Genomic DNA, 26,303 nt, shown 5'->3' on the forward strand with positions numbered 1-26,303 from the left:
TCCTTCCTGGAAAATGGGAGTGAGTGAAAGATTGGTGCCTGCCTTGCTGCCAGAGAGATATGGGTCCAAGGGTACTTCTATAGGAGCACGATTTCCTATAATATCCTGATGTGTTTTATGACTGTCTCTTCTAGTTTCTTGCTAGTCTGTGAAACTTTCTTCAATAGAGACATGGGGCACATAGGGTGGCTATGAAATGTTTTCCCTCATGCCTTCAAATTTTTCACAGAAGTATCAAACCATACGGAAATGGAACACAGCAGAAGTAGCAGGTGGGTCCCCAGAGATCTCTCTGTGGCACGTTGTGGGTGCTTAGAACACAGAACACAGACTGAGGTTCTGTTCTGAAAGCCCACCTCACTGTCATTTCTGTTGCAGAGAATCTCCACAGATTCTGCAGTTAAGGAGATTCCCAAAGGATAAGGCTTTATTTTCTCTGCAATGGGATACCCATACCAGGAGCTGCCAGGAACAGAAATTCACTGACAAGGGCTTGAACTTGAGCTGACAAGGTGGAGAAAGGAGATGACCAGTACTGCAGGTTCTTGCTTTTCTTGGCTTTCTCAGGTAGTTATAAATTTATTGCAATGTAATAAAGTATTCATTCCAAGCAGGTCAATTTGATAATCATCACAGTCCAGAAGCTTTCTGAGTCTGCTTTTGAAGGTTTAATCAGAGGCTTGAGAGGCTTAGGTGACATTCAAAGGTTGTAGAGGTAGAGAAGGGTATAATTTACTGTTACAACAAGCAGATATTTTTGCCCCAAATCTAGGTTGGATTATGGCTTTGGTCAGAAAGTGCACTGTTGTCTCTCCAAGAACTAGCACTAGTCACAATGTGCACATGTACCTCCTGCACAGTAACCAAATGAAGGACAAAGATTACCCATTCATCCTATATCCAGATAATTCACTGCACTAGTTTAAAACCTCCACTAATTACAATGAAAATGGTGAATCTGTTAAGGAAATAAACAAACAAAAAATGCAATGATTTGTAATAGAGAAGTTATTGAATTAACAGGTTTGCAACCTGGGTAGAAAAAAGCCACTGTAACCTTATGATAACAAAGGAAAACAGAGGTCATCCCATCTTCTTGGCTATAACATATAATAACTTGTCTTTCACAGGAGAATCAAACAACATTCCACTGGATACAACAAAAAGGTTGTTTTCAGGGCAAATATTTATGAAACCATTGACATTTGATTTTTTAAATTGTTTTTTATTGCTATTATTCGCCGACTGCATGTCTTTGCTTTTCAAATCTTACCCATTCTTTTAAACTCAGCTGCATATGTTCGAGAAGCTTGTGAAGATTGCTCTTTGGCAAAGTTAGAGAGATGGTACTTCATCACCAGGTCTGTATTTCATAGAATCATGGAATGGTTTGGGTTGAAAGGGACCTTAAAGATCATCCAGTTCCAAACCTTCTGCCATGGACCGGAGCACCTTCCACCAGACCAGCTTGCTCAAAGCCCCATCCAGCCTGGCCTTGAACGCTTCCAGGGATGGGGTGTCTGCAGCTTCTCTGGGCAAGCTGTGCCAGTGCCTAACCAAGTTCCCAGTAAGGAATTTCTTGCTAACATCTATTCTGAACCTGCTCTCTTTCAGTTTGAGTCCATTCCCCCCTGTCCTGTCACTATATGGGCTTTTAAGTAGTCTCTCTCCATATTTCCTGTAGCTTCAGATACTGTAAGAGGTGCTTGGTTTTGGGCAATGTTGGAGAAATGTCTGTACACAGACAGATTATCTTGCATTCTTGACTCAAAAGGAGGTTTTTGCCGGCCTAACTTTGAGTGTTACCTGAGCCATAACTTCAGACCTCAGATACTTTTGCTGTAGCGCGCACACACACACCCACACACACACACGCACACACACACATAAACATCGGTGCGTTTGTAGATAGGGAGCAATGAGAGGGAGCCCTGGCAACAGTAGAATGAGCTGTTGGATTTAGTTAAATTTGATTTAGTTATCTTTGTTAAAAAATGTCCCACCAGCTTAGTACTGAGATCTTTCTGCCACTGAAACCGTTCTGCTGCAGCCACAGTTAGACACCAAAAATTGTGCCTTAATGGTTGTGGTTTGGTTTATTTAAGGCACTAATATGTTCAACCAGAACAAGATTATCTTTACAAATAAAATCTGTCTTGCTGTGAGAAACTAAAGTAATACTACTTGACTGCAACTAATGTTTTCATATAGGGCTGCTCAGTCACAGTAATTTCTGTGTCTTTCTGTGTGGTTTCCTGATCTCAAATTTCTCTATTACTGAAAAGAGCTGTATTTCTTTCCTGTGGGAATCATCAAATGGCTTTAGGGAAATTACAAGAGTCTCTGAAGCTCCATGGTTTTTCCTGCTTTTGATGCTTTTGTGGCTGCTAACATTTCATATAATTCTAGTACCCCTTCTCACTCATGCAGTCTAAAGCCAGCTTGGATGTGTGTGCAAGACCTGTATCCATATATTTGTGGCATAGGCACTCTCAGCTTTCTTGTGAAGGGGTTAATTGCTGCATTCAGAATAAGATCAATGCAAAGAACTTGGTCATTACAGCTACAAAAATTATTGAAAAACTCTGAGTTAATCTGTGATTTTGGCCATGACTGCTTCCTATAACACTGTCTTTTAGAAGATTAGTTTGTAATGATTTGTTTAGACATGGTAAAGGTTGAAATGCTTGGTTTGGCCCAGGTGTTTGGGGAACAATGCTGAAACATGGTAACTACAGATAAAGTTCTGCTTGGTCAATAGGGTCTCTAGTCAACCATGCAAGATTTCTTTCATTGTTTTAAGACGTGTGAACCTTGGCAAAGTCCTCTAGCAGCTGAAAGGATGATGAGGTCATAAAACAAATACGCATATCCCTAGTGGAATAGTCACAGCTTGCAGTGATTTTGATGAGTGATGGAATTTTTTTCAACAAAACGTGGTGGTAGGGAGGACTGCAGTTTATTTCAGTGGTCTATGATATCTGGAAAAGGCAGCCATACTAAAAACAGAGGTATTTGAAGGTCAGCCAGTTGCAAGGCTTCAGTGGCTCTGTTGAGTGTGGATGGGTCATCCACAACATGTTTTCAAAACTGAGACCTTTCTCCACATATGTGTGGAGGCTGAAATCTGAGCAGGAATAATTATGAACTGAAGTATTAAGCCTGTCTTTGCTAGTTTTGGTGCTAGTGCAGTTTTGGTGACAAATGCCAGTGAAAGGTGAGTGAAGCTGGAATCTGACTGCTCTCACTGCACCTGCACAAGCCTCAGAATGGATACTAGTGGATATAAAAATGAAATTATCTTTCTTAGTTGTACACAGATTCCCTGGCAGCTTTTAGGCTAAACTGTGAATGCAGTGCTATAGTCAGGCTAGTAAGAGAGTCTGCATTTCTTTGGGAGTACTTTGCAGCTTTACTGTCCTTGCATGGACAGGAATTAGAGTTTTTCAGCCCTCCTTTCCTTGTGGTCTTTATAGGCAGCATCAAGGGTTCAGGTCAAATGTGAAGAGGTCACCAATAAAATATATGAATAAGCCCTCAAAAAATTTCTGGTACTTAATAAGTTCATTCTTCACACTTGCAAATAAAATCGGGTTTTAATTACAGTGGGAAAAGAAAATACCTAACAATGAGTATTAAGTGGGGAACATTTGACATGTAATCCATAAAAGGTAACTAGTCAAAGTGGGACAACTAGTCTGGTTTCATGTTCCCCCTAAACCTCTCATGCCAGCAATCAGCTCATGACTGGTACTGAGAAATTACCTTGTGTACCAAGAGCTGATGCAAGCTGCACATGATATTGTCATGTATTGGCTTTTCTGGCTACCAGAGAGGTGCCTGAGACCAGCCATCTCTAGCATGTTGAGGGAAGCCCAAATCATTCTCTGACTTTTTCACCTCTGATCAAACCCCTAACCCTTTGCTTCTATCCCACAGCTGTGCACAACTATCCTCTCTTTGTAGCTGCAACTTCTGCACTCTGAAGGTAGAAGCATTTGCTTTCATTTCAGGTGACAGCTTGTGACAGGCGCGTGTAGAAAGATGTAGCTCTCTGAGGCTTTCATATTGCAATGGCTTTTCTCTGCCTTATGGAAAGCCTGTTTTTTATTTTCATTCTGCAGAAATGACTCATAAATGCATTGCAGTGACAGATTTGTAGGTGTTTGAAGCTCCATTAGTCCCTCTTATTGTCTTCTCTTTCCCTTCATCAGTTTGGAGCAGAACAGCCTAGCCCTGGCTGGTTGCCCTTCTTCTCTGGATTGACTTGAGAAGGGTCATACAGTTCTGCTTTCCCTTAGGAATTCAGCCACCAGCCTACAGATCCTACAAGAGTTTTACTGAGGCAATCATACCCCTAAAGTATTTTCCTGCAGTTTCAGGCACTGTTGATGTAAGAGACAAATAATCTGTCTGAACTGCAGGTTGGTCTGTGAGAAGAGCACTACAGAGGAGCAGTGTTTTTACTTGTGTCTTTGGATGCAGCTTTATGGGCCAAAGGAAATTTCTTGGACATTTTTTTGGGGGAAATGTTATATGTCTAATCCAAGTGCTCTGAGAAAGGGTGGATCTCACTTCAAGCAGTAAAATGATTTTTTATAACCAAGAGTTCATAGGAGTTGAGTGCAAGACATAAGACCTACATCTTTTAGAGCAGGGACTACCTCGTCTCATTTCTTTGAAGTCTGTCTTCAGTGTAGGCGTGATGCTGCTAGGACTTGAATGGGAAAGAGAGCTTGGGGTTAGGAGTCTCTCACAACTGGCTGATAACACTAAATGTTGGAGGCTCACTCTCTTTTTGAGTACTTTGATCTTTTTGCCATTGACCAACATCTTGCTTCTAAATCCATTTTTCTGTTGTTACAAAGAATTTTTCTTTCCGCTACGACATCCCAGAAATTGAACTTGTTCCAGACACATTATGGAAGGCGTGCAAATGCTATTCAGAGCCTGCAGCTTTCTCTCCCTTTATCTGTTATTATTATCTACTTGGCAGCAAAACAATACTCTTGTGTTACCTGATATATTAATTGCACTACTTTAAGGACGCCCCCCAGGGAGAGCCTGTTTGTGCCTTCAACCCCTGACCTTAGGCCTGAAAAGTTTTTTGATTCATTCCCCTCACATAAAGGCTATTTTTCCTTTGTCTCCAGTGAAAATATATTCTGCAGCTATATATTGAACTGCTGAACACTGTACAGAACAAGCTGGAGGATATGTCCTTGATGAAGACTCGCCTGTCTTTTTAAACTTTTATTATCTTCCTAAACAGCTGAGGTTTCCAAGTTGTCTCAGGGCAAACAAGCTGGCCTCAGGCAAATAGGGAATAAGAGAAAGTCCTGATTGTCCTCTTTTGAAGAACCAGGTTTTTTTATTGTTATTGACCCATAAACAACCAGCACTGGGCAAAACTTCCTGCTGGAGAGCACTGTGTGGAAAGGAAGGAAGTGACTGGAGCATCATATCCATGCCTAGTGTCACTCATAGTTTCTCATAGCACGAGTGCTTTGCTGTTACACAAAACAGTGTCAGAGTCCTGGCAGCTTGTAACTCTGGGAAAAACTTCCAGAGCCTGTCCTGGCACATTCCCATGGGCTACAGCAGATGGTCCCATAGGAACTGCACCTTTCTGCACACTGAAAGCCAAAGGGAAGATTGATTCATGGTAATTTCAGAGTTCTAGAGCATCTTTCTAACTATAGCAATTAAAGAAAACTGAGTGTAAATGTATTTGCCATTTTTGGAGATGGGATATGGGCCTTGCCATTTTCTGATTGATTCACATGGTCCTACAAGGTCAGTATCTAAAGCTCCTTTCAATTGTTACGTCTTTTCATCTGACTTGCACTGAGGTTAAGCAAACTGAATTTGTGAAGCAGCAGCATCACATGATGCAAGCTCCATGAGAAAAAAAAATTGGGTCACTAGTTGCACTGCAGTTAAAAGTGTTAAAGAGGTAAAAGAAGGCTGTAAAATGCAGATTTTGCTATGTACTGCTGGCATTGTTCCATGCACTCCCTCTCAGCCTAGTGTTTTGGAAATTTGTAGTAAAATTTAAATGCTATGCTTTTGAATGCATCTGCATTTCATATCAGTTTCCATCTGACCAGACTTGCAGTTGGCCATTCACTGGAATGGCATTAAACAAAGGCTTTTGTTTAGCAGCAGGCTGAGTTTACACAGCTGAGGAAGGTGGATTGAAGTAGCCTGACTGACCCCTCTTGAAGTTCACACAATCTTTTTTGCTGACAGGGATGGGAGAGCAAGGGGGAGTTGGGGGTCAGTTGGCCCCTTAACATCTTCAGAGTCATAACTTACTTCTCAGCATGTGTCTGTCTGTAGCAAAAGTCACCACAGGTCTCATGCAAACATGAAAACATTGCTTTCAGTGTGACTTTTTTGGGTCAAAGGTTGTGCCCAGGGGTGGCTTCTGATGGGAAGAGAAATGCTAGGGATAGAAACTCAATGTTTTGAGCAGAATTAAAAGACTTGAAAGCCACTCACCTCACAATATTTTTTTCTCAAAATGTCATTATTTTTTTTCACAAGGTGGAAATTCCACCAGAATTGTCAGGGAAGAAAATAATCTTGTTTCTCAGTAAACCAAGCTTATATGCAACTTAAGAAAAAACAAAAAACAAAACAACAAAAAAACCCAGCAGAGAACTCCATTCCCGTATTTCTGTATGTCCTAAGGAGAGATATAGATGGCATATGTGATCATAAATGTTATTTTATGCATTGAAGTGCTCCTTCAGGCTCACCTGCATGCACAGTGCTACCAGATGAAAAGCTGCTCTGTGCCTGATGCTTTCACATGCCAGGTGGAATTTAGAGAGCTGAGAGAATCAGATAATGGGGCCAGGTTCCAAAGGGTGTTAAGGCACATAGCTCACATCAGCAAATTCACAAACAGCCTTAGGTTCCTATGTCAAATCTCTCATATGTTTAGAGCAACTCTCTACCTGCTTCCCAAGGTTTCCTAGGTCCTGGTGTGGCTGAATTCTGCTTTTTTTGCTGGACCCCAGTGCCACTCTCAAGCTGAACACCTTTCTGCTGGTTAGTTTCTGTTGGGCAGTTCTTAGAACAGGAGGCTGCAGTTGGTGACCTCTCCAGGTCCTTCCAAACCAAGATTTATGGTCTCCCACAGCTTCCAAATTTATTTTGCATCTTTCTGGGATTACACTGAGCCTGAGGGTCTCTGTCATGGCTTCCCCCTGTCACAAAGGTTCCTGTGTTCATCCAGTTCTAGATAGACCAAGGAGTGGAGGCTGGGACAAATATCATTGCCAATCAGAACGTTTTATTACAAAGGGCAGTAAAATATGAGATGCTAATCTGAAGAAAACATTTCTTTCTAGATAGAGGCAAAACTTGCACAGAAGTTGTCCTCCTGTGATTAGACTTCTGTCATCTGTAGGTGATTCAGTTCAATTGCTGAAAAAGCTGAGGATCAAAGGAATTTCTTCAGGATTTTCCTTCTGGATAATGGAAAGACCAAAACAAGTAAAAACTATAGAAGCAGCAGCAGCAGCACATTATTCTCCAGGATTAGGATTTCTTAAGAGGAACCTATGGCACAGAACACACATTTCAAATTAGTACCTTTACACAAATCTCCCACTGGAATTTGTCATAAGTTTCAAAACAAGATGGATGGTCAGGGCCAACAATTGCACAGTATCTCCCTTGTCAGGAAAAGCATTTTATTTAAAGCAGTTTCTAATCCACACTGACCCCAATTCTTTTTGAAGTGTGGGCCAGAATGGGTCATTCTGATCTACAGCAATATGAGATTTGCATATTTCTCATTATTCTACATGTTTTTCATTGTGCTCCCAGAAAAAACCCAAGTCTCTTATCCTCTTCTTGTTCTGCAGCTGCTTGCCTGACATTTTTGAATCATTACCTCTTCTGGCACACATCTGATTTCAGTTGGAATATGTGGAGCAGGGAGTATTGTACTCTGAAAGGCCATATTCATCTGGAAAGAAGGAAGGAAGAAAACATTTGTATAAGAGTGAGAAATCATTCTGACCCCAGACTATCTGCATCTGCCATTAACATGCTACAAAACAGAAGACATTTGATAAATTTTGTGGTAGACTCCCAGTTGTCAAGGCACCCAGTTGCAGGGCTGCATAGTGAGAGACCAGGGCACTCTGACCATGTTTGTCAGGACACATCATTGCTGTCACCATGCAAGTCGTGGATCAGGTGGCAGAAAATGCACTCCAGGGTCAATGCTCTGACTGCTGCTGCTGCTGCTGCTAATCTGCTAGGATTCGGTTCAGGAAAGCTGGTCAAAGGCACTTATTTTTCTAGTTCTAGTTACTTAAACTCCTCTTTTGTTAAATGGGATTGTCATTCCTAATTAAGTATTTAAATTCCACTAAGGAAGATCTTTTTGATGCAGCCTACAATGATGATATTAGTAAAAAAATTAGCTAATGCAGTTCGGGGAAGTCAGGAACAGTGCTGCCTTTGAGTTATTGATTTTAACCATCATGTCCAAACTGTGGAGTGAAAGTGGAACCACATGTCTTTTTGTATGTGTTTTGTAAGAATGAAGCTCTCAAGTATCACTTTCTTATCTGCTTTACGTTGAAATGAAACAAGAAATGTAAACACGGGAGGGCAGGAACTGTTTGTGCTCTGCAAAACCTTTGCAGTCTAATAATCAAAACCAGCAGAATTGCTAAGTGGGTCTCTCTTTGTCCCTCCTTTGTCACAGGTTTTACTGAGGCCTGCTGGAGGGTGACCTACCTGTTTCATAGTAATCATATATATGCACAGGCACTGGTTTGATGTCTGAGACAGGCAGGCTTTGCTCCACACCGAAGGAGAAGCTGATTTCCTTCTGGGACACCTGGAAATGGCAAGACAAAAAGATGCATCAGAACTTTTTCATAACTATCCCTGAGGCTAAGGTTGAACAGATTAATTTCTGCATCAGACTGTGTGACAATGTGCTATTCTACGGGTCCCTCCAGTTTGTAAAGTTGATGTTAAATCACACAATTGTTTAAAAGCTGTTGCTAAATATGTTTTGCTGCTAAAATTGTGTGCTCTTTTATTTTCTTTTCTCCTCCTCTTATTTCCATTGCCAATTATCCCAACCTAATTCCCTGTTTGTGTGGTTTTCAGCACATCAGCATTCATCCTGTAATAGAAAATGGCTGTTAGTTTCTTTCCTTGCTTTTTCCCAACTAAAATCACCTTCAGTACCCCTAAGAATGTTCTCTCTACTTTTCTCCCTTTAATTACCTTGATCACATATCTCCATTATACCCTGTGATATTGGATTGAGTGAAGTACTTCTACATCTTTAAGGCACTGGTATCGTTAATATGCTATTAATAAGATTTTTCTTTTATTTGGAAGCCTGTTTTAAACTTCCAGTTTTATTAAACTGAAGGGAAACCTCCCAAACTTACCTTCTGAAGGTAGAAGAGTATGTGGTTGTTCTTGATGTCTACACGATCCACAACGGAATTCTCGAACCGAAGCTTTAAATAAGGCAAAACACAGCAATGTTAGCACGGGAGACTTGCCAAGGAGACTTACAGATTCCGCAGCAAAATGCGTTTGAAGAGGCTGCTGTGCTCCTTTTATGCCACCCCGCCATCTAGTCGCCAAATAAAGAAATGCAGGTTGAGTGTTTTTACAACCTGATGCGTGCAGACCAGTCACAGTGGTGAACAGTTCCACCAGCCAGCTTTGGTACTTGTAACTTCCATCATCAACCTAAGAATTCTCTCATTTCAAAGCGAATTTACAATTAATTTCTGCAGCTCAAGCTGATTCACTTGCTAGTCCATTGTATGTTTTAAATAAATGTTTAAAAACATTTAGAAAAGAATGTGAACAAAATTATTTTAATATCAAAACATACACACCTAAAATATTCTAAACTTTAAAAACCAGCTTATTTTCTTGAAGTGTGTATGAAGAGGAGTAGGATGCCAAACAGAATATCATCTCAACAGAAAAAATCTTACAAATAAAATTTATTAATTTCATACAGTTCTAGCCAAAAAAATTCAGGCTTGAACACTGAATTATTATAAATACACAAAGTATGAGCAGATTCTACCAAGAATTTAATTCTTCTTTTTATCTGCTTGAAAATTACAGGTCTTGACTTGAAGGTAACTCATCTATTGTGAACTTAAATTGTATTAAGAACCTAAACTAGTTGCTTATCAGTGTTGTCCCCAGAATTGTCATCATCATAATCAAATTTCTGGATAGTAAAGGAGGAGGATCAAAAAAGGACCTCCTTTTTTTGGTTGTTTGTTAAACTGTACTGTAAAGGAAGAAATAACCCTTGTCAAAGGGATAGTAATGCAAAATGCCAATTGAAGCAATTTAACTATGGCAGAAGTGTTTCTCACATAGATTCTGTCAGGCTGTATGACTACAGACTCATGCACACAGACACTAAGAGCACAGGGAAATCCCATTATCCTGAGCAGAGCCACTGGAGCACTCTGACCCTCCCCCTTGGGGCTGCCATAGTCAGAGTGTGAGAGCCACAGGGTGAGTCAGCAGCAGAATATCCCCGGATCACCTTGCAGACTGAAGGGGAATGCTGCCTGCAGACCATGGGGCTGAATATAGGATGCTGGGACTCAAGAAAGAGTTTTCATGGGGTGTTTAGGGAAAAAACCAGAAGTAACAAAGAGAGGGATAAAATCCAGTTGGAAGGGAAAAGGGTGGAAAATGAGATAAAAGAGGCCAATTGCACGTGAACAGGTTGGTGGTCAAACACACTTGTCTGCCCTGCACCTGGTTACCACAGCCCCTCCTGCCTTCTTATTAATCTCTGTTCCTGGCAATTTTCCAGGGTGAAAGGCTCTCAATTCCATGTGAATGTGTGTGCAGGGAGTTCAAGTCCCTGAAGAGAGGATCAGAGACTGTGTGCCTGGGGTGCCAGCATCCTGGGACACCAGACTGCAGGCTTGTAGTGACGGGAGTATGTGTGTCAGCATGTGCTCCCCAGTGACAAACCGGAACAGCAGCCAGCTCCTGAGTCAGGCAGAAACCTGACCCAAATGTTGGACACACCAGAGCATCCAAGGCAGCTACCAAAGGCAGCAGAGTGTCCAAGCCTACTTCTGGAGAAACCATACAGTCTTGGAGATGCACATTTGGAGCAGCTAGTGGGGACTTATTTGCCTGTCTCTGCGTGTATGTGTCTGTCTGACATCACTGTGAAACCAGAGGACCCCAGCTCACCTACTGCATGTTAAGAATGCTTATAGGGGCCCTCAGTATGCACGCATGGGGATGGGGACCTCAGTTCCAGGCACTGAAGCAGGGCTCAGGCCTTGAAGGAGGCACATGTCCAGGCGCCACCAACTCAAGTGTCCAGGGGCAGCTGCTGGGCAGACTGAGTGCCTGAGGCCAGCTACCACGAGGAGCCACATTGTGTACTTGCATGTATCTATGTGCTTGCACATGTTTATGTATTTATTTATTTCTCTTTCCCACAAATGAGATTTTAATCTGATGAGGCAGAAAAAGGGAAAAGGACAAAGCCATTTGAGCTATCTGTGTTTGTGGAAGTGCTGTCTTTCCTCTCTGCTGATCTGTGTGGCACATATATTGTGTATATATGGTTATATATGTGTAGTGTGTATGTCTGCTTATTGGGAATATAGACTGAACTTTGCTGTTGGTTGGACCTGGGGATATGAAGTCTTAGTTCTCCTGGGCTAATCTCCTGAATTTGGCAGCCCCTAACAGATCTGTCTTCAACACATAAACAGCTACAAATTTGAAGTCCAGAGTATGTGAGAGGTGGCTATGCCCAGGGACTTTGCAGTAGTCCCATGGGCTCAAATTTGCTAATCAGAGACTGTGTTTATCAACTTCCTATGTTCTTAGGCTTTATCATTCACATTGGTCCCATTTTTTACCTTTTTCAGGGAAGATTCTTCAGGAACAAATCCTGAGAGCATTTTCACATCAATAATAGCCATGTTGGAGATGTTGCGGTTTCCTGTGTAACTAAAATGAGAGAAGTTCTGTTAGTCTGGTCTGCAAATGGAAAGGAGACCAGTGGATGACATTTTTAGCTCTCAGTAATCCTGTTTTTCTTCCTAAGCTGCAGAGCAGCAGTTAACTGCCTGTACTTCCTTTTTTGGATGCTTTACCAAACTGTGAATGCAGGGGGTAGGTCAGTAAAAGGAGGTTACCTGGCAGAGAGGACAAGGTCAAACTTTGGTGGATAGTTGCCTGTGCAAGACACATTTGCTGTCCTTACAGACAGAGAGAATCCTGCAGCTTTTTTTGGCAAATGGATGTTGTATCTCAGGGTGGTCTGAAAGAGATAGAAAGTGTGGGATGGTCACAGACCTAAGGGAGAGCATGACATATGGAGAGGAACAAAGCATGGAGAGCCCCCTGCTTAGTTCCCAGAGGGTGGTGCTGAGTTCCCAGCTTGCTTACCTGCAGATAGACACAGCTAGTGCCATTCACCTCCACGCTGTAACTCCCTGGAATAGTGGGTAAGGACGCCTGCTGCAGTAAGAAGCGGTTCTTGTCGTTCACCTGGAAAATCTTACTGGGAGTCTCCATGAAATGGACTTGGACTGTATTAAGGTTTTTTTTGGAGAAGGTGAGATATCCATACTGGGCTAAAGCTTGGAGAGCAACCACAGTGTCCTGAAAAGAATAACATGATCCCCAATTAGGTACTCAGGTGTAAGATGGTGTGTGAGGTTAGCGCAGATCCTATTTCCCCGATGCCTTGTCAGTACTCATGAATGCAGGGGGGCTTTCAAAGAGCCAAGGAAACATGACACAAGTTCTTGTAGAACTTGTCCTGGTGGACAGAAGGCTGTCCCTGAGCCACCAGTGTGCTCTGGTGACGAGTAGACCATCTGCGGTGCATTAGGAAGGGCTTTGGCAGCAGGTGGAGGGAGCTGATCCTGCCCCTCTACTCAGCCCTAGGGAGATGTATCTGGAGTGCTGTGTCCAGTCTGGGCTCCCCAGTACAGCAGAGACATGGAACTCCTGGAGCAGGTCCAGAGGAGCATCATGACAAGAATGATTAAAGGACTGGATCATCTCTTACAAAGGCTGACAGATCTGGGCCTGTTCAGCCTTGAAAAGAGACAACTGCGAGGAGATCTCAGAAATATATGAAGGGAGGGTGTCCAGAGGATGGATCCAGGCTCTTCTTGCTTGTGCTAAGTGATAGAAGAAGAGGCAATGGGCAGAAACTGATGCATAGGAAATCCCACCTGAACATGAGGTAGAACTTCTTCACTGTGTGGGAGACTGAGCACTGGGACAGGCTGCCCTGAGAGGTTGTGGAGTTTCCCTCATTGGAGATGTTCAAGAGCCGTCTGGACACTATGTGCTCTAGGATGACCCTGCTTGAGCAGGGAGGTTGGACCAAATGACCCCCTGTGATCCCTTCCAGCCTGACACATTCTGGATTCTGTGATTCTGGAGCAACAGATTTCAATTATTGCACAAAACCTGGCATAATGTTGTGTCAGCAGTGACTGCTGTCCGTGGCCAACTTGGAATTCAGGTAAATTCTCACTGCTGAAAACCAAATTATATGTAAAGCTATGCAGATCATGGTGTACCTTTGACAAGGCGACCCATGAAAGCACCAGTTATCCAGTATTACTCAAATCCACATGCAGTCAGAAAGATTTGTTATTTTTCAAGATTCAGTTTGCGGACTGTACTGCTCCAAGACACTTTCTTTTTACCACACCCAGTTACCTGGCTGGAGGAAAAGCCACCATATGGGTTCTGTTGTTTGATAAGCCAGTACACAACACGGGAAATGTAAGATAAGTCTTCTGGAGTGAGTTTGGTTCTGTTGAGCAGAGCCAGGAGCACATAGCTGGTCATTTCAATCTCAGCAGAAGGGGCACGGGAATAGAAGTCAGAGAAACGTTCTGCTGGTGGCATGTTTTCTCTCTGCCAGTAAACAGATCCACCTGAAAACAGAGAAGTGGGGTGTAAAAAGCATGGAAAAAACAAGTTTTATCAGATCTTGGTTGTCCTGAACTGGGTTTTACTACCAAGCTGAAAAAGAAAACAGGAAGGGATGGAAAGGGAATAATAAAAGCAGGCTGTATAAGACAAAGAGGGATTGAAGTGAAAGCAGTGCAGTAAAAGGATGCTAAGGCAGTTGCAAACAGGAGCACATGATGTAGCAAAGGGAAGTGGGTTTGTTCAGCATTATAAGAGGAAACTAATTGAAAAATTAGGTACAATCTTTCTATTGAAAGATTGGGCTTGAAAAGACCTTGGAAGACCTTGGGCTATTGAAAGACCTTGGGCTAAGACATTCAGGGGACTCTATCTCCCCCTAAATTATTTCAAAATTTCATAGATAGGCCACAGCTCAAACTTTCATGACACTAAAAGAGACAGACAGAAAAACTCCTAGAAATAAATTCAGTAGCATAGCAGGCATGAAAGGCAAGGGAAGGGAGAGCATTCCTGACAAAATTGTGCATCAGAACAGCTCATAAGATCCAACAGGCCATTCCATCTGCTGCACTGCCTCTGCCATGGCCATGCTGCACTTACCAGCCCTGACAGCTGCCCCGTCCAGCTGCTCAAGGAAGAACTGGCATCTTTCCTCTCTGCCAGCCAAGCCATAAACATAGGCAAGGAGGGCCTGGTTGTACAGGTTGTGGACCCCACTGTTAAATGCAGTCTCCAAACAGTTCATGCCGCTTCGAACAACAGGATGCTGGTAATGCAAAACACAGTGGGGTGTCAGGTACTTGGATTTGTGTCTCCACACAATACTTTCTAAATACCTCCATCATTGCTTAAGCTGCAATCTCTGACTCTTCATGCTAGAAATATACATGATCCATGGCATGTTTAATAGCCTACAGAGTGTATCCTGTAAAAAGTGCCCTTCCAGTCATGCTGCCTCCTTTCTAAATTCATTTAGAGGCAGCATGGCCAAAATAAGAGAGCACTGTTTCTTTTCCTGGCTCATGAGATGAGCCTGTTAAAGAGAAACCTTTGTCCCTTGGTTGCTTTAGCAATAAAATGTGGATCATTTCATAGTTCATTACAGAACTATGTAAAGTGCATTGAGACCTCATGATTAAGCTGGCTCTCTCAAATGGACATTGCTTGTTTGCTAGGTACAGCTACCAAGGTAACTCTTCAGACCTTTTAGCCTTATTGACTATCTCTGTGAACCCTTCTTCCTCTCAGAATCACCAGCACTTTACTAACCATGTCGTGTCTCTGCAGCTTCACTTAAATACATGACACTGGGTTTTGGAGCTGCTTACAAAGATATTGGAAACTAAATTCATGTTGCTCTAGAACTGTTTGATTCTGCACAATGCTTTCATCCTGTTGGTCTCGTGTATCCTGATGATGGCTGATACTACCGTGCGTGAGGGATGTTCAAAAAATCAGCACATTTAGAACGTGTTTGTCAGATTTGGAACAATTCTCCTCCTCCCCATCATAACAAGAACAAAGTCGGCATAAAACAAGGTCACAAGGATATGAAGAAAATATATTACAGAGAACAGAACTTGGCTCTCATTTCCCAATGCCTAGTACTTCAACCAGCAGCTCATGGTTTCCTTCCATTATTAAGATTTCCATAGGGAAATGCATTGGAACTAAATGCACAAAGTGAGTTTGTAGACTGAAGATTTGGACAGCTTGAACTTTGGACTAGGGAAATACAGAGAAAATTCCAAAGTGGATTTTGGATGGAGTGGGCAAATTCAGTCTGGATTTTGCACCTACTTAGACTACCATTGTCTAAAACAGCTGGACTCCTCAGGGGTGTTTCAAGTGAATCCACAAGCACTGGATATATAACTGAATTGGAACACTCATTAAATACTTGCAGGAGACTGCAGGGTTCTGAAAATAACTGTCTACAATCAACTGCTGTCCTACAAAGAGTATTTGAGTTCCTCATTGTAAAGGAAAGCTGATGTGAGGACTGTGACTTGAGCAGTTTGACAAATGTCTGACTGGGCTAACAGCACCAAAAACCTACTGCAGCAGAGTGTCCAGCCTCCAGCAATGATGCCACAACATAGGCTGTGAGGGAGTATTCAGCTTCTTCTCCACCCTGAAGAAAAACAAGTAAAGAACTGGTTAGGATGAATGTCCTAGAAATAAACAACATATGAATTAATTCATAGTTCATATATCAGTTAGATTTGAGATCAGCAGTAATTTCTGTCTCCCTGTGTGCACAGGAACAAGAAAAATCAAGCTTACAGAGGATAAAGCCAAAGTAATTGACTGCATCTTCTTGGCTTTTGTACATGTGTAATAAAGCAGACAATAGCTTGGGGCTGAGCCCAAAATGCAGTGGTGGAAAATAAAACCTGAGACTTAGAAAGTTCTACTTGTTTTTACCTCATCATCAAGAGCACACATAAGAATCATGCCCTGCTTGTGTAGGAGAGACACGAGATAACACTACCAAGAAGAGTAAGGGTGTGCTGAAGAGTAAGTTTGTGTCCTATCCAAATAAATCCAGACAGCAGGACTGGAATTTTGTGGCTATACTTATCTCAGTTACCTTCAAAGCATTGTTGAAATGTGATCCAGCATTTTCAAAGCAGCCATCTGACTTCTGCTTGCTTGCCAGCCAGATCAAAGTTTGGGACTGGACGTTGTCATCAATGTAGATGTAGCGCTTGGCCTGCTCCAGGGACTTGTACACGAAGGCAGTGAGCCTGCAGGTGATCCAGAAACAGAAGGCAGGTGTGGTGTGAACAAGACCAAGGACATTCACCAGTGCACAGGATGTGCATAGAAAATGATGTAAAAAGAACTTTATAATGTTTGAGGTAAAAGAAGAAAGTGTTTTCTAAGTTTTAAGTAAATAAAATACATAAAATTCTCATACTAAAAATTGACCTGATATGTCTCCATTACTGTGCTGAAACCTTTCTTTTAGAGCAGTAGTAAAGTACAGACACATGTTGGTGACTGATGTTAGCAATTTCTAGTCTTAGTTAATTGAATTATGAAGCAGGTTGGAAGGGATCTTTGGAAGTCTCCTGTTCAACCACCTGCTTAAACTAAGGCCAGAGTTGTGTCAGGCTGCTCAGTCTTTTGTCTAGTCATGTGAAAATATCTAGGAATAGAGATATCCACATCCTCTCTGGGCATTTATCTCAGTGCTACAGCCTTCTCCTGGGGAAGATTTTTATTTCTTCTACCCACTTGGAGTTGTCTCTGTAGCAACTTGAGTAAGGACAAACTCTTGTCCTCACTCTGTGCAACTCCAACAAGAGTCTGACTGTATTTCCACAGTCCCCACCTAGGCAGAAGAAAAGTTTACCCAGGTCTCCCATTATTTTCTTCTTCTACAGGATAAACAAATTCAGATCCTTTAGTTTCCTGTTGAACATTATGTACTCCAGCTTCCCACCATCATACCACCCTTTGGTTGCCCACTTTCCAGTTATTAATTTCTCCTTTACTAGGAGATTCAAATTAACTGAACTATATTCATTTAGTCTATTAAAAATAAGAATCATGGAATACTTGGATCTTTTTTCAAAGCCTAAAGATCCTGTGCTAGGGAAATAGAAAATGTCATCACTTACCATACACTCCCTTCTCTATCTCGTAACCCAAAGGAGCTGTAGGATCCATCCCTGTGTTTGTATGATAGCTGTTTCTGGTAGCCTGAAAACACAATAAGGAGGGCAGATTTACACATTTTCTAATCCGAGAAAAGGATTTGTTCTGCTGTTTGTTCAACTGAATAAGTAAGACTTTTGGATTTAGTATCAGGTAATGGATGTCTGGTGAATAATGCCAACCACTGAGTGAATTCCAGCTGGTTTTACTCTTGGACATGCTGTTTTTGGAGTGCTGTCATTGCCTGCTCCTGTGCAATTATTGTGGTACTGGAATTCAGAGAGATCAGTGCTCACCACGTTGAGTTGAAGTGTTCAAGGCAAACAATCACAATACTAGTTCACAGGATCACAGTTTATTCTGAGTTGGAAGGGACCAAAAATAGTCATCAACTCCACCTCTTAACCATGCAAAGAACCCCAAAAATCACACCATCTGCCTGATAGCATTGTCCAAATGCTTCTTAAACTCTGTCAGGCTTGGTCCTGTGAGCATTTTCCTGGGGAAGAAGATGGAAGAATCTGAAAACCTCTTACCTCTGGATAGATAACCAGTACCCCTGACTCTAATCTCTTCAGTCAGCTGCCCAGTCTTATTCAGATAATCCAGGGCATAGATGTTGGGTGTGAATAAGGCCATGTTCTGTTCTCCACAGCCACAAGGCATATGGAGGAGGTTATCTATGTTCCGCAGGGCTGTGCCCAAAATGTCTCCTGAAGGGTGAAAAATGTAAGAAGTCAGTCCAGTTCAGACATGGTTTTATTGCATAGCATTATACATTGCTCTATACTTTCTTATTATGAAGCCAAGGGCAATGACTAATGTAGAGCAATCATAGTAACCAAAGACACATCATAGAAGAAAAGTGCCAAACCGTCCCCATTTTTTCATTTCTTATCTGGATGATGGACACCTGGGAGAAACTGAGAATTTGAGAGGAAAAAATGAGCACCAATAGTGGCTGGCACAGCTTCTGAGGAGCAGCTATGAATTCTTGGAAGGGTTAGATTTCCCTGCCCATTACAACCTGCTTCCTGTTTTGGCATGTACTTGTGAACATGCTGAGTGGGGTAGGATGCTGACAGGCTGCACAGCATCAGCACATCTCACACAGACATGGGCACCCAAACCAACTGTGTTTAGAAAACAATCTGAGTTCAGAACCTCAAAAAATTTTCACTGAAGAGAACCCTCAAGCCTTACAAATGACTTTAAGATTAGTAGAGTCAATTGGGGCCTGAAACTTTTATTCTATGGGAACTTATTGACTTACAAATGTTTTTCATCATACAAAATGATAAATTTGAAATATGCAGTCAGCAAAGTTCTGTAGATTTCTTTCCAAGAAATTAAGATCATTTTTTTCAAAGAAGTCTGCCTTATGCTACTTTTCATCTGAATCAGCTGTTTGACTACACTGAACTGGATATGCTAATGCAGTATAATCTGAAATGCAATATAAATGAAAATTATTGGACCACTTTGTCCCTTCTTGATATGAGAGAAATGTGAGCAAATTTTGCCTCCCACTGCCATTTTGCAAAATAGAAAACTTACCTTCTAAAATCAAGAAAAATTATTTCTTCAACTTTACATAAGGCTTGTATGTGAATACAAGATGGCACTTGGTGCAGCACGAGAGAAACACCATTTTGCATTCAGTTTAATTACTAAACTTACCAATGACAGAAAAATAAGCTCTGGCTGATCCCTGCACTAGGTTTCTTGGCAAGCTGAGAGACACCTGTTCAGAAATCTTTGTGCCTGATGAGAAAATATGAAAAGAAAAATTGTTAAAATTATGGGGTGTTTTACAGAAGTCTTGACTGTTATAGTCCTCAGTCTGGGTAAGGAAAATGCCACAGAGTCTTGCTCAATGAGCCAAAGGTATATGAAAATTCTGAATTTCAGCCTAGCACCCTGACCCTGTGTCCTAAGCACCCTAGGACAACATGAATGTATCTTTTCCTCCCCTGGAAGGGTCTCTGCCTTTGTAGGACAAGATCTACAAGACAGTGAAGCAGTTCCACTTGGAATGAATGTTCCCTGTGAAGCAGTTCCCTGGAATGAATGAATGAATGAATGAATGAATGAATGAATGAATGAATGAATGAATGAATGAATGAATGAACGAATGAACTTGCCTTACCTTTTGCACAGATGAGGGAGCTCTGAGTCAACTCCTTTTTAATACCTTCAGGCTGTTTGATTGCAGTGAAGTGGTCAGGAAGAGAAAGAAAAGTGCAGAACATCACCATGAAACCATGACATTCAGCAGTGTAAGACAGTATGTGAATATGGCTTTTACCAGACCCTGCACCTCTTGCAGCCAGTCCTACCCTAGCTCCACTAGAATATCTCTTGGTCCATGGCTCCCTCTCTTGCCCAAGATCCTTTCCAAAACACCTTCCTACTCAAAAAGCAGTTAAAAAATAGGTATTTCTAGCCTCTGAGAGAGACTTTGTCCAATTAATCCTATGTAGCTGTTGCTTTATGATGATCAAGATAAACCCTTTTCCTCTTATATCTTTCCTCCACCCTCCTCCCTAGTATTCAAGTCATGTGCTAAAGGTGCTTAAAAGCAAAGTATGGAATCTCCTCCCTTCTGGCACCATGGGCTGTCAGGACATGTGCTCAGGGTCCCAAAAGAAGCCAGTGGGAGGAGGACAGTGGATACTGTGGCCACCATGATTTTCACTCTTATTTTAATATGGAGAAGACTACTGTACACAGGTGCTGTTCTCCCTCCTCCCTGTACTGCATTCCCTCCCTCCCTCCTAACAGCTTCTAACCCTCAGCCACAGGAATTCCAGTTTCCACCAGGCAGAAAGCACCTGCCAATTTCCAACCCTACCTCAACAAGTAGGGTTTGAAACAAGGTGTCCCTGTAAATGGTGTTCTCCTCTGGAGAAGTGCTGTTTCCAGTACCTCCGGTGCTCAGTTTGGCCTCAGCAGTAATCACAAATTTCACCTCACCTGGAAAGACACCCACCAGCCAAGAAAATGAAGTTATCTTCAATGTCTACAATGACCCCTGGCTTTGACTGCTGCTCCTAGGCTGATGAACTGCTGAGAAATGAATTTTCTCTAAAGACAGCTCAGTAAAACCAAATTGCATCAAGATTCCATACCAGTTTGTTAGTGGAAATGAGTGCTTGCCTGGGGCCCTGGTATGAGGAATGAAAGAGGGGTCATCCTGGCCAAAAACCAGATTCACTACCAATTTCCTCCTCTTCTTAGCCTTGTACTGAGTTTTCTCTGGCCTAGGGCAGTGTTGCAATAGTTTAATCATAGCTCTTCTGCCTTTATTCATATTTCAACTTTTGGAGCACTTAAACATGCAAGTAATTAGCAACTGCTTAAAAAAAAAAAGACAATGTGGACTTGAAGGCAGTGTGCATTAACACAGCTATAAAACTGGGAAGGAGCAGTGTCTTTTTATTGCCCATGCATAATCCAGTCCAAAATTATTGGCAAATTTATTAGCAATGAATGGAGCTGTCCAGAAATGCCTGCTTGTGGATTACTGATGCTACCCTAAAGGGGAGTAGAAAGATCAAACAGGGATATAATCAAGGTGATAGAAAGACAAACTTACCCAGTTTTCGGGGGCTAACAGCCCAAATATACGTTTTTCTTTCATTGGCACACACTGTTGCTGTGTTGCCCTCTGATGAAAGGATCTCTGCCTCATAGTCACTTGACTGTGCCAGTATGGCACTGATCTGGGACAAAGAAAGAAGGAGCTAGATTACAAATGAAAGAGAATGACCTTAAAAATCAGGCTGCAGAGCAAAGGAGGCTGCTGCATTAGTATTTGTTTTGCACAGCACAGTACCCAAAGCCTTTGCATGATGTTCCTCCTTCAAGAGCAAAAAGATCCCTGGGAAATAAGCAAACCCCATAGGAAGTAAAAGGGAACTTGATATACCTGGACACACTTGTCGAGGTAGTTGAAGACATTAGCTATTAAGTTAAATTTTTCCCCTCGAGTGACAGAGTACGGCAGGGTGAGGTCCACAAAGAATGGTTGGAATGCTGTCATGGAAACAGGGGAGGAGATGCCAAACCCAGCATCATCCTGCACACAGAAAGCACTGGCTTTCCATTCTGTGATGCTGTCAGGAATGGTGTAAGAGACATCCACCTCTCCTCTGGAACTGAAGAGAATAAGAAACACAGAATGAGAAATTATCTTAGGAATTTTTCAAGACAAATTATGAAACAGGCTTTCTGCTTGAGTCAGAACTTCTGTTTTCATCTCACTTTCTACAAGGTAGCTTTCCATATATTAAAAAATTGTTATAATGCTTGAAGTAAAGGTGCTGGTTAACTACGTGTTAAAGCACTCAAATGCTCAACTTTTAAATTTAGAAATACCAATTGTTGAAAAACCAGGATGCCCAACTACACAGATTAGAATCAATACATTTAGATTAATGTTCTAGAACAGCATCTGAAGGCATAGTTAATATGGAAATATTACAATTGAAGATGCTGTGATAGCCTGAAAGAAAATAAATAAACTGAGGTTTTTTGCTGCTGAATTAAAAATTGGATGAAAAATAACAAGCTCCTTCTCTCTCCTTAAAAAAATACTTTTATTTCACTCTTAGCCCCTATTTATTTCTCCCCACCAGAAAGACAGGGAACAGAGCACAGAGTATTTGCCTGCAATTGTCATTGATCAAGACAGGAAAAGTAGACCCACATCTACAAAGCAAACATGTGTTCCATGGTTCCTTCCCAGAGGCCATTTTAGCTAAATGAATCAACTCAAAAAGGAAGAAAGAAGTGAAGATAAACATACTTACTCAGTGTTAACCAGTTCCCAAATCCAGGTCTCGGGGAAATATTTCCGAACAGTGCTGAAACCACCACCAGCTCCACCCATAACCATTTCACCTAGAAGTGGGGATATGATTAAAGGACAGTATTAGACATCATGGGAGAAGAATATGAACTTCTGTCAGGCACACTTCACCACCACAAATGAACACCAAGTATCCTGTTTGAGCATTCTTGGACTTCCCACCTCCCATATAACAGTGAAAATTCCAAGAGATATGCAAAGAAACAATTTCTTACCTATTCTCTTTTCTCATGGGAAAATACTGGAAATATTAGCTATTTTACAAGACATTTAACTTCATTTCATACTGAAAGGTCTTGCTATTCAGTTAAAAAAGTGCATTCCCCATTCTCTACAACTTGCTCTCTTTGATTTGCAAATGGGCACCAGCAGCCAGTACTGTCATCAGGCTTAATAATGCTTTACAATGGCTTAGAATGACAGAATCGTTTTAAAAAATCTAGGTTGGGAGCAACCCCTGTAATTCTCTAGTCCAACTTCTTGAAGTAGGACTAACTTCAAAGTCAGACCAGGTTGCTTCTTGTGCAGCTCAGTTTTGAAAACTAGCAGTGATGGAGATTCAAAAACCTCTTGGAGATCCCCTTCCAGTGTAATTACAACTCTCATGAGGAAGACCTTTTTCCTAATGTTGAGTAACACCTTCTTTTGTGGCAACTTATGGCTGCTACTTTTGCTCTTTTGCTGAGCAATCTGACTCGATGGAGAGAATCATAACTTTTGCTGATCTATAAAAGCCTTGGAGACTATGTGCTAAGTGTGCCACATGCTGAGTGAGATCTTGACTTTTAAATATTTAATTGAATTTTGATTTGATGGAAGATTCTGATCTGAAAACCCTCGAAAACCAAAATCAGTTTATAAAAGAAGCAGCACCACAGTATTCCCTGTTTTTTCTATATGCACCTGCACCTGAAACAAAATCGATTCTACTGCCAGGACTGCCAGAAGGAGACTATAGGATGCAAACTGGGACACACAGGCCTATTTCCCCAAAACCTCCACTACACTGGCTGTTATTTTATACAGGCAACAGTTTTAAAGACCAGACAGACTGAGACTGGAGATACAGAATGAGCCTTCTTTTACCTGAGGCCTTGAGATTAGCATCATAATAGTGAGAGGGGTAATTTTCCGTTTCCGATCTCTTTTCATTGCACAGAACTGGTTTCCGTAGCAGAGAGTTGGTGAACACTTTCAGGCCCATATCCTAAATGTGAAAGAATCTATTAAATCACTCAGAGCATTCACTAGCTGCCAGTGCATATCACTGATTATCATTCCTCATTTCTCCCCTCCCTCATCCCAGTTCATCCTGTTCTTTCAGTCTTGAATGTCTCAGCTCTGTGTATTTCTTATGGAGCAGTGACACCTCGTGTTCTGCAAGAGCAGTGATGATGAGTCTGATGTTGATGTTATGTCTTAGGGTACAGGGCCAGTGGAGTCCAGTGTACAGGAGCCAAGTGGCCTGCATCACAGACACAGATCTCTACAAGAAATGCCTGGAGTCATGAGCCAAGGCCATGGTCCTGCTTAGGTATTGTCTACCGACCCATGGGCAGCAGCTCAGTGATTTTCAGAGCTCCTGAGTAAGTGACGAGGAAAACAAAGCAGAAATGGGGTGATTGCAGGCTTTTGGCAGTTTCAGACATCAGCTGCCTTCTCTCAGCAGTAAGAACCATCACCTGAGAAAGCTGAATGCTGACGCTGATGAATTCTTCTGGAATCCCTCCCACTTAAAGAGCCTCCCACACAGACCACATACCCTGAAAATCCTGTAGACATCTCCATCACGGCTGACATTCACAGGTTCAAAGTACAAGCCATCAGAAAAGATGGTTTTGGATGGAGTACACTCCTGTGGCCTGTCATCTTCCAGGTTGAGCCCATTGTAGTAATAGCCATATAAATCACCCCTATGAAGCTGATAGTATACCTGGAGGTGAGAATGAGTAGTTTAAGCACAAGGAAGGTATCAGGCAGGCAGAAAATCACATATTCAAAGCTTATGGTGGTTCCTGAGCAGTGCTGTAGACTTCAGTGGGTTTAACTAGTGATGCCTACCTAGAGATGAATAAGCAATTTGGACTGAGCTGTACCCTCCTCCTTCTGAGCCACAATGGTTTTGTGGAGTGAACTTGAGCAGAAAGCATGGAAATGCAGTTTTGAGTTGAGCAAAGAGGAGATGAGTGTTACAAGACACTAGCTGACATCTACAGCTTTTGTTCTGGACCCAAGGCCTATCTGAACAATGTAAATTCTGCAATTATGTAAAAATTAAGTAAAAATGCAATTTTGACACAATCACTCCACAGTGAGGAAACGTGCTGTCAAGGATTTGCATAAGGCATATTTTTGGGATATATGTTACACTGCCATGCTTCCCAAAAGCAGTGCTGTGCTATCAGTTTCTGTCTTTAAATCATACAATTGCCTTAGATCTTCCTTTAATCACAGATGTCCATTTCCAAGGGAAAAATAAAAATACAGTCAGAGACATCACAGGTGGGAACTGGGTTGTTCCTAGCTCAAAAGAACACAGGGCTGGGGATGTGACTCACACTCTCAGCAGATAACTCCTGCCCAGACTGAAGAAGGATGCTCTGAATTGCTCGCAGGGCACAGATGGAGTTGGCAGCAGCTTCCAGGTGGAGTCCAACTCTAGAACCCGGTAGACCCTTCTTCTCAGAGAACTTGAGCTGGACCTGGAAATTAGCAAATCCAACACAACCCCATGGAGATTAGGTGAATCGGTTTGGCACAGAGATCTAAATCTCCCCTTTCATCAGCACTCACTGTTCTCGGTAGGACAAAGCTCCTACCGCTAGATGGCCCGTCTGGATCAGCTTGTAAAATTCACATAACCCCCGCCCCCAGGCACCCTTCTCTCTCCATTGTGGGGAGAGTTTTGTCGGAGCCTGAACCATAGGTGCCAATTCCAGGGACGACTTCTCATGATCCCAGACATACCTGCACCTTTTCCATCCCTAAATGCCATGCCTAGTGCAGGGCTCTTGATGAGATCGTTTCCTGACCATTTTTCAGCAAACCCCAAAATATCCCTTAGTAAGAAAGCAAAGGTTTCCACCTTGTTTTTGAAGCATATATCACTGTGTATCCTGGAGCTGTCAGCCACTATCTCTCCATGAGGATGCACTGTGTAGAGCAGCAACCTGGCACTGGGGGCCAGCTTCTCAGTGACAGTCAGTGTGATGGAGAATGTACCTCTGGAAGCTGTGGAAGGAACATGGATCAGAGAAGGACAAGCCAGCAAAAGAGAATATTATATTCATAATCTAGAAACACCTTAATAACCCAGGGAATTGGATATTGGAAGACTCATCTCTCAGTGGCTGAGGGACAGCTCCCATCAGCAATGTAACACATAAAAACTGGAGGATGCTGAGACCAGGGTGCTTTGCAGAGAGAGGGGTACGCTGGGAAGAAGTTAAACATGGAAACCTGTGCACAATTGCTATGAGAAGGTCCCCTTCTCATTGCCTTTGGGTCTCAAAACTAGAACAATAGATAAATACAGCAATATCCTGAGTTAAAGGAGAGTTCTCTTTACACTAAGAAATAAGAAATTCTTCTCTACATGGATGAAAACTACAAGTATATGGTCAGGGAATTAAGCTTAAGACTAAAGATGGTAAATATGAAACAAGTCCTATATAGGGAGAGAGGCTCACTTAAGCCACCTCCTGAAGTGTGCAAATGGACCAGGTTCTGCAAGCAAACTGATTTTTAACAATGAAAGGATAAAGGTCAGGATCACTGTTATTTGTTGGTATTTTGA

General features: G+C 42.0%; 1 protein-coding gene across 2 annotated transcripts in view; it reads right to left on the bottom strand.

The window, feature by feature from the left end:
• Positions 1–7,283: 7,283 nt before the first annotated feature.
• The window catches only part of LOC134414305 (ovostatin-like), a 29,287-nt gene continuing 10,267 nt past the window's right edge, over positions 7,284–26,303 (bottom strand). The window contains exons 14-36 of one of the 2 annotated variants that reach the window (XM_063148671.1): positions 25,593–25,738; positions 25,066–25,209; positions 24,270–24,440; positions 23,594–23,714; positions 22,449–22,539; positions 21,566–21,794; positions 21,233–21,359; positions 20,489–20,610; positions 19,784–19,835; positions 19,315–19,398; positions 18,171–18,347; positions 17,598–17,679; positions 16,562–16,718; positions 16,028–16,102; positions 14,569–14,734; positions 13,750–13,970; positions 12,457–12,672; positions 12,204–12,328; positions 11,925–12,015; positions 9,438–9,509; positions 8,767–8,869; positions 7,910–7,984; positions 7,284–7,572 (exon numbers count right to left, since the gene is read on the bottom strand). In XM_063148671.1, the coding sequence (XP_063004741.1) occupies positions 7,932–7,984; positions 8,767–8,869; positions 9,438–9,509; positions 11,925–12,015; positions 12,204–12,328; positions 12,457–12,672; positions 13,750–13,970; positions 14,569–14,734; positions 16,028–16,102; positions 16,562–16,718; positions 17,598–17,679; positions 18,171–18,347; positions 19,315–19,398; positions 19,784–19,835; positions 20,489–20,610; positions 21,233–21,359; positions 21,566–21,794; positions 22,449–22,539; positions 23,594–23,714; positions 24,270–24,440; positions 25,066–25,209; positions 25,593–25,738 (2,825 nt within the window). In that variant the 3' untranslated portion in view covers positions 7,284–7,572; positions 7,910–7,931. The remainder of the gene's footprint in view (positions 7,573–7,909; positions 7,985–8,766; positions 8,870–9,437; positions 9,510–11,924; positions 12,016–12,203; positions 12,329–12,456; positions 12,673–13,749; positions 13,971–14,568; positions 14,735–16,027; positions 16,103–16,561; positions 16,719–17,597; positions 17,680–18,170; positions 18,348–19,314; positions 19,399–19,783; positions 19,836–20,488; positions 20,611–21,232; positions 21,360–21,565; positions 21,795–22,448; positions 22,540–23,593; positions 23,715–24,269; positions 24,441–25,065; positions 25,210–25,592; positions 25,739–26,303) is intronic. The other variant, XM_063148670.1, reaches the window with a different exon arrangement.

Source organism: Melospiza melodia, chromosome 2 (genome assembly GCF_035770615.1).
Source record: "Melospiza melodia melodia isolate bMelMel2 chromosome 2, bMelMel2.pri, whole genome shotgun sequence".
Taxonomy (NCBI): domain Eukaryota; kingdom Metazoa; phylum Chordata; class Aves; order Passeriformes; family Passerellidae; genus Melospiza; species Melospiza melodia.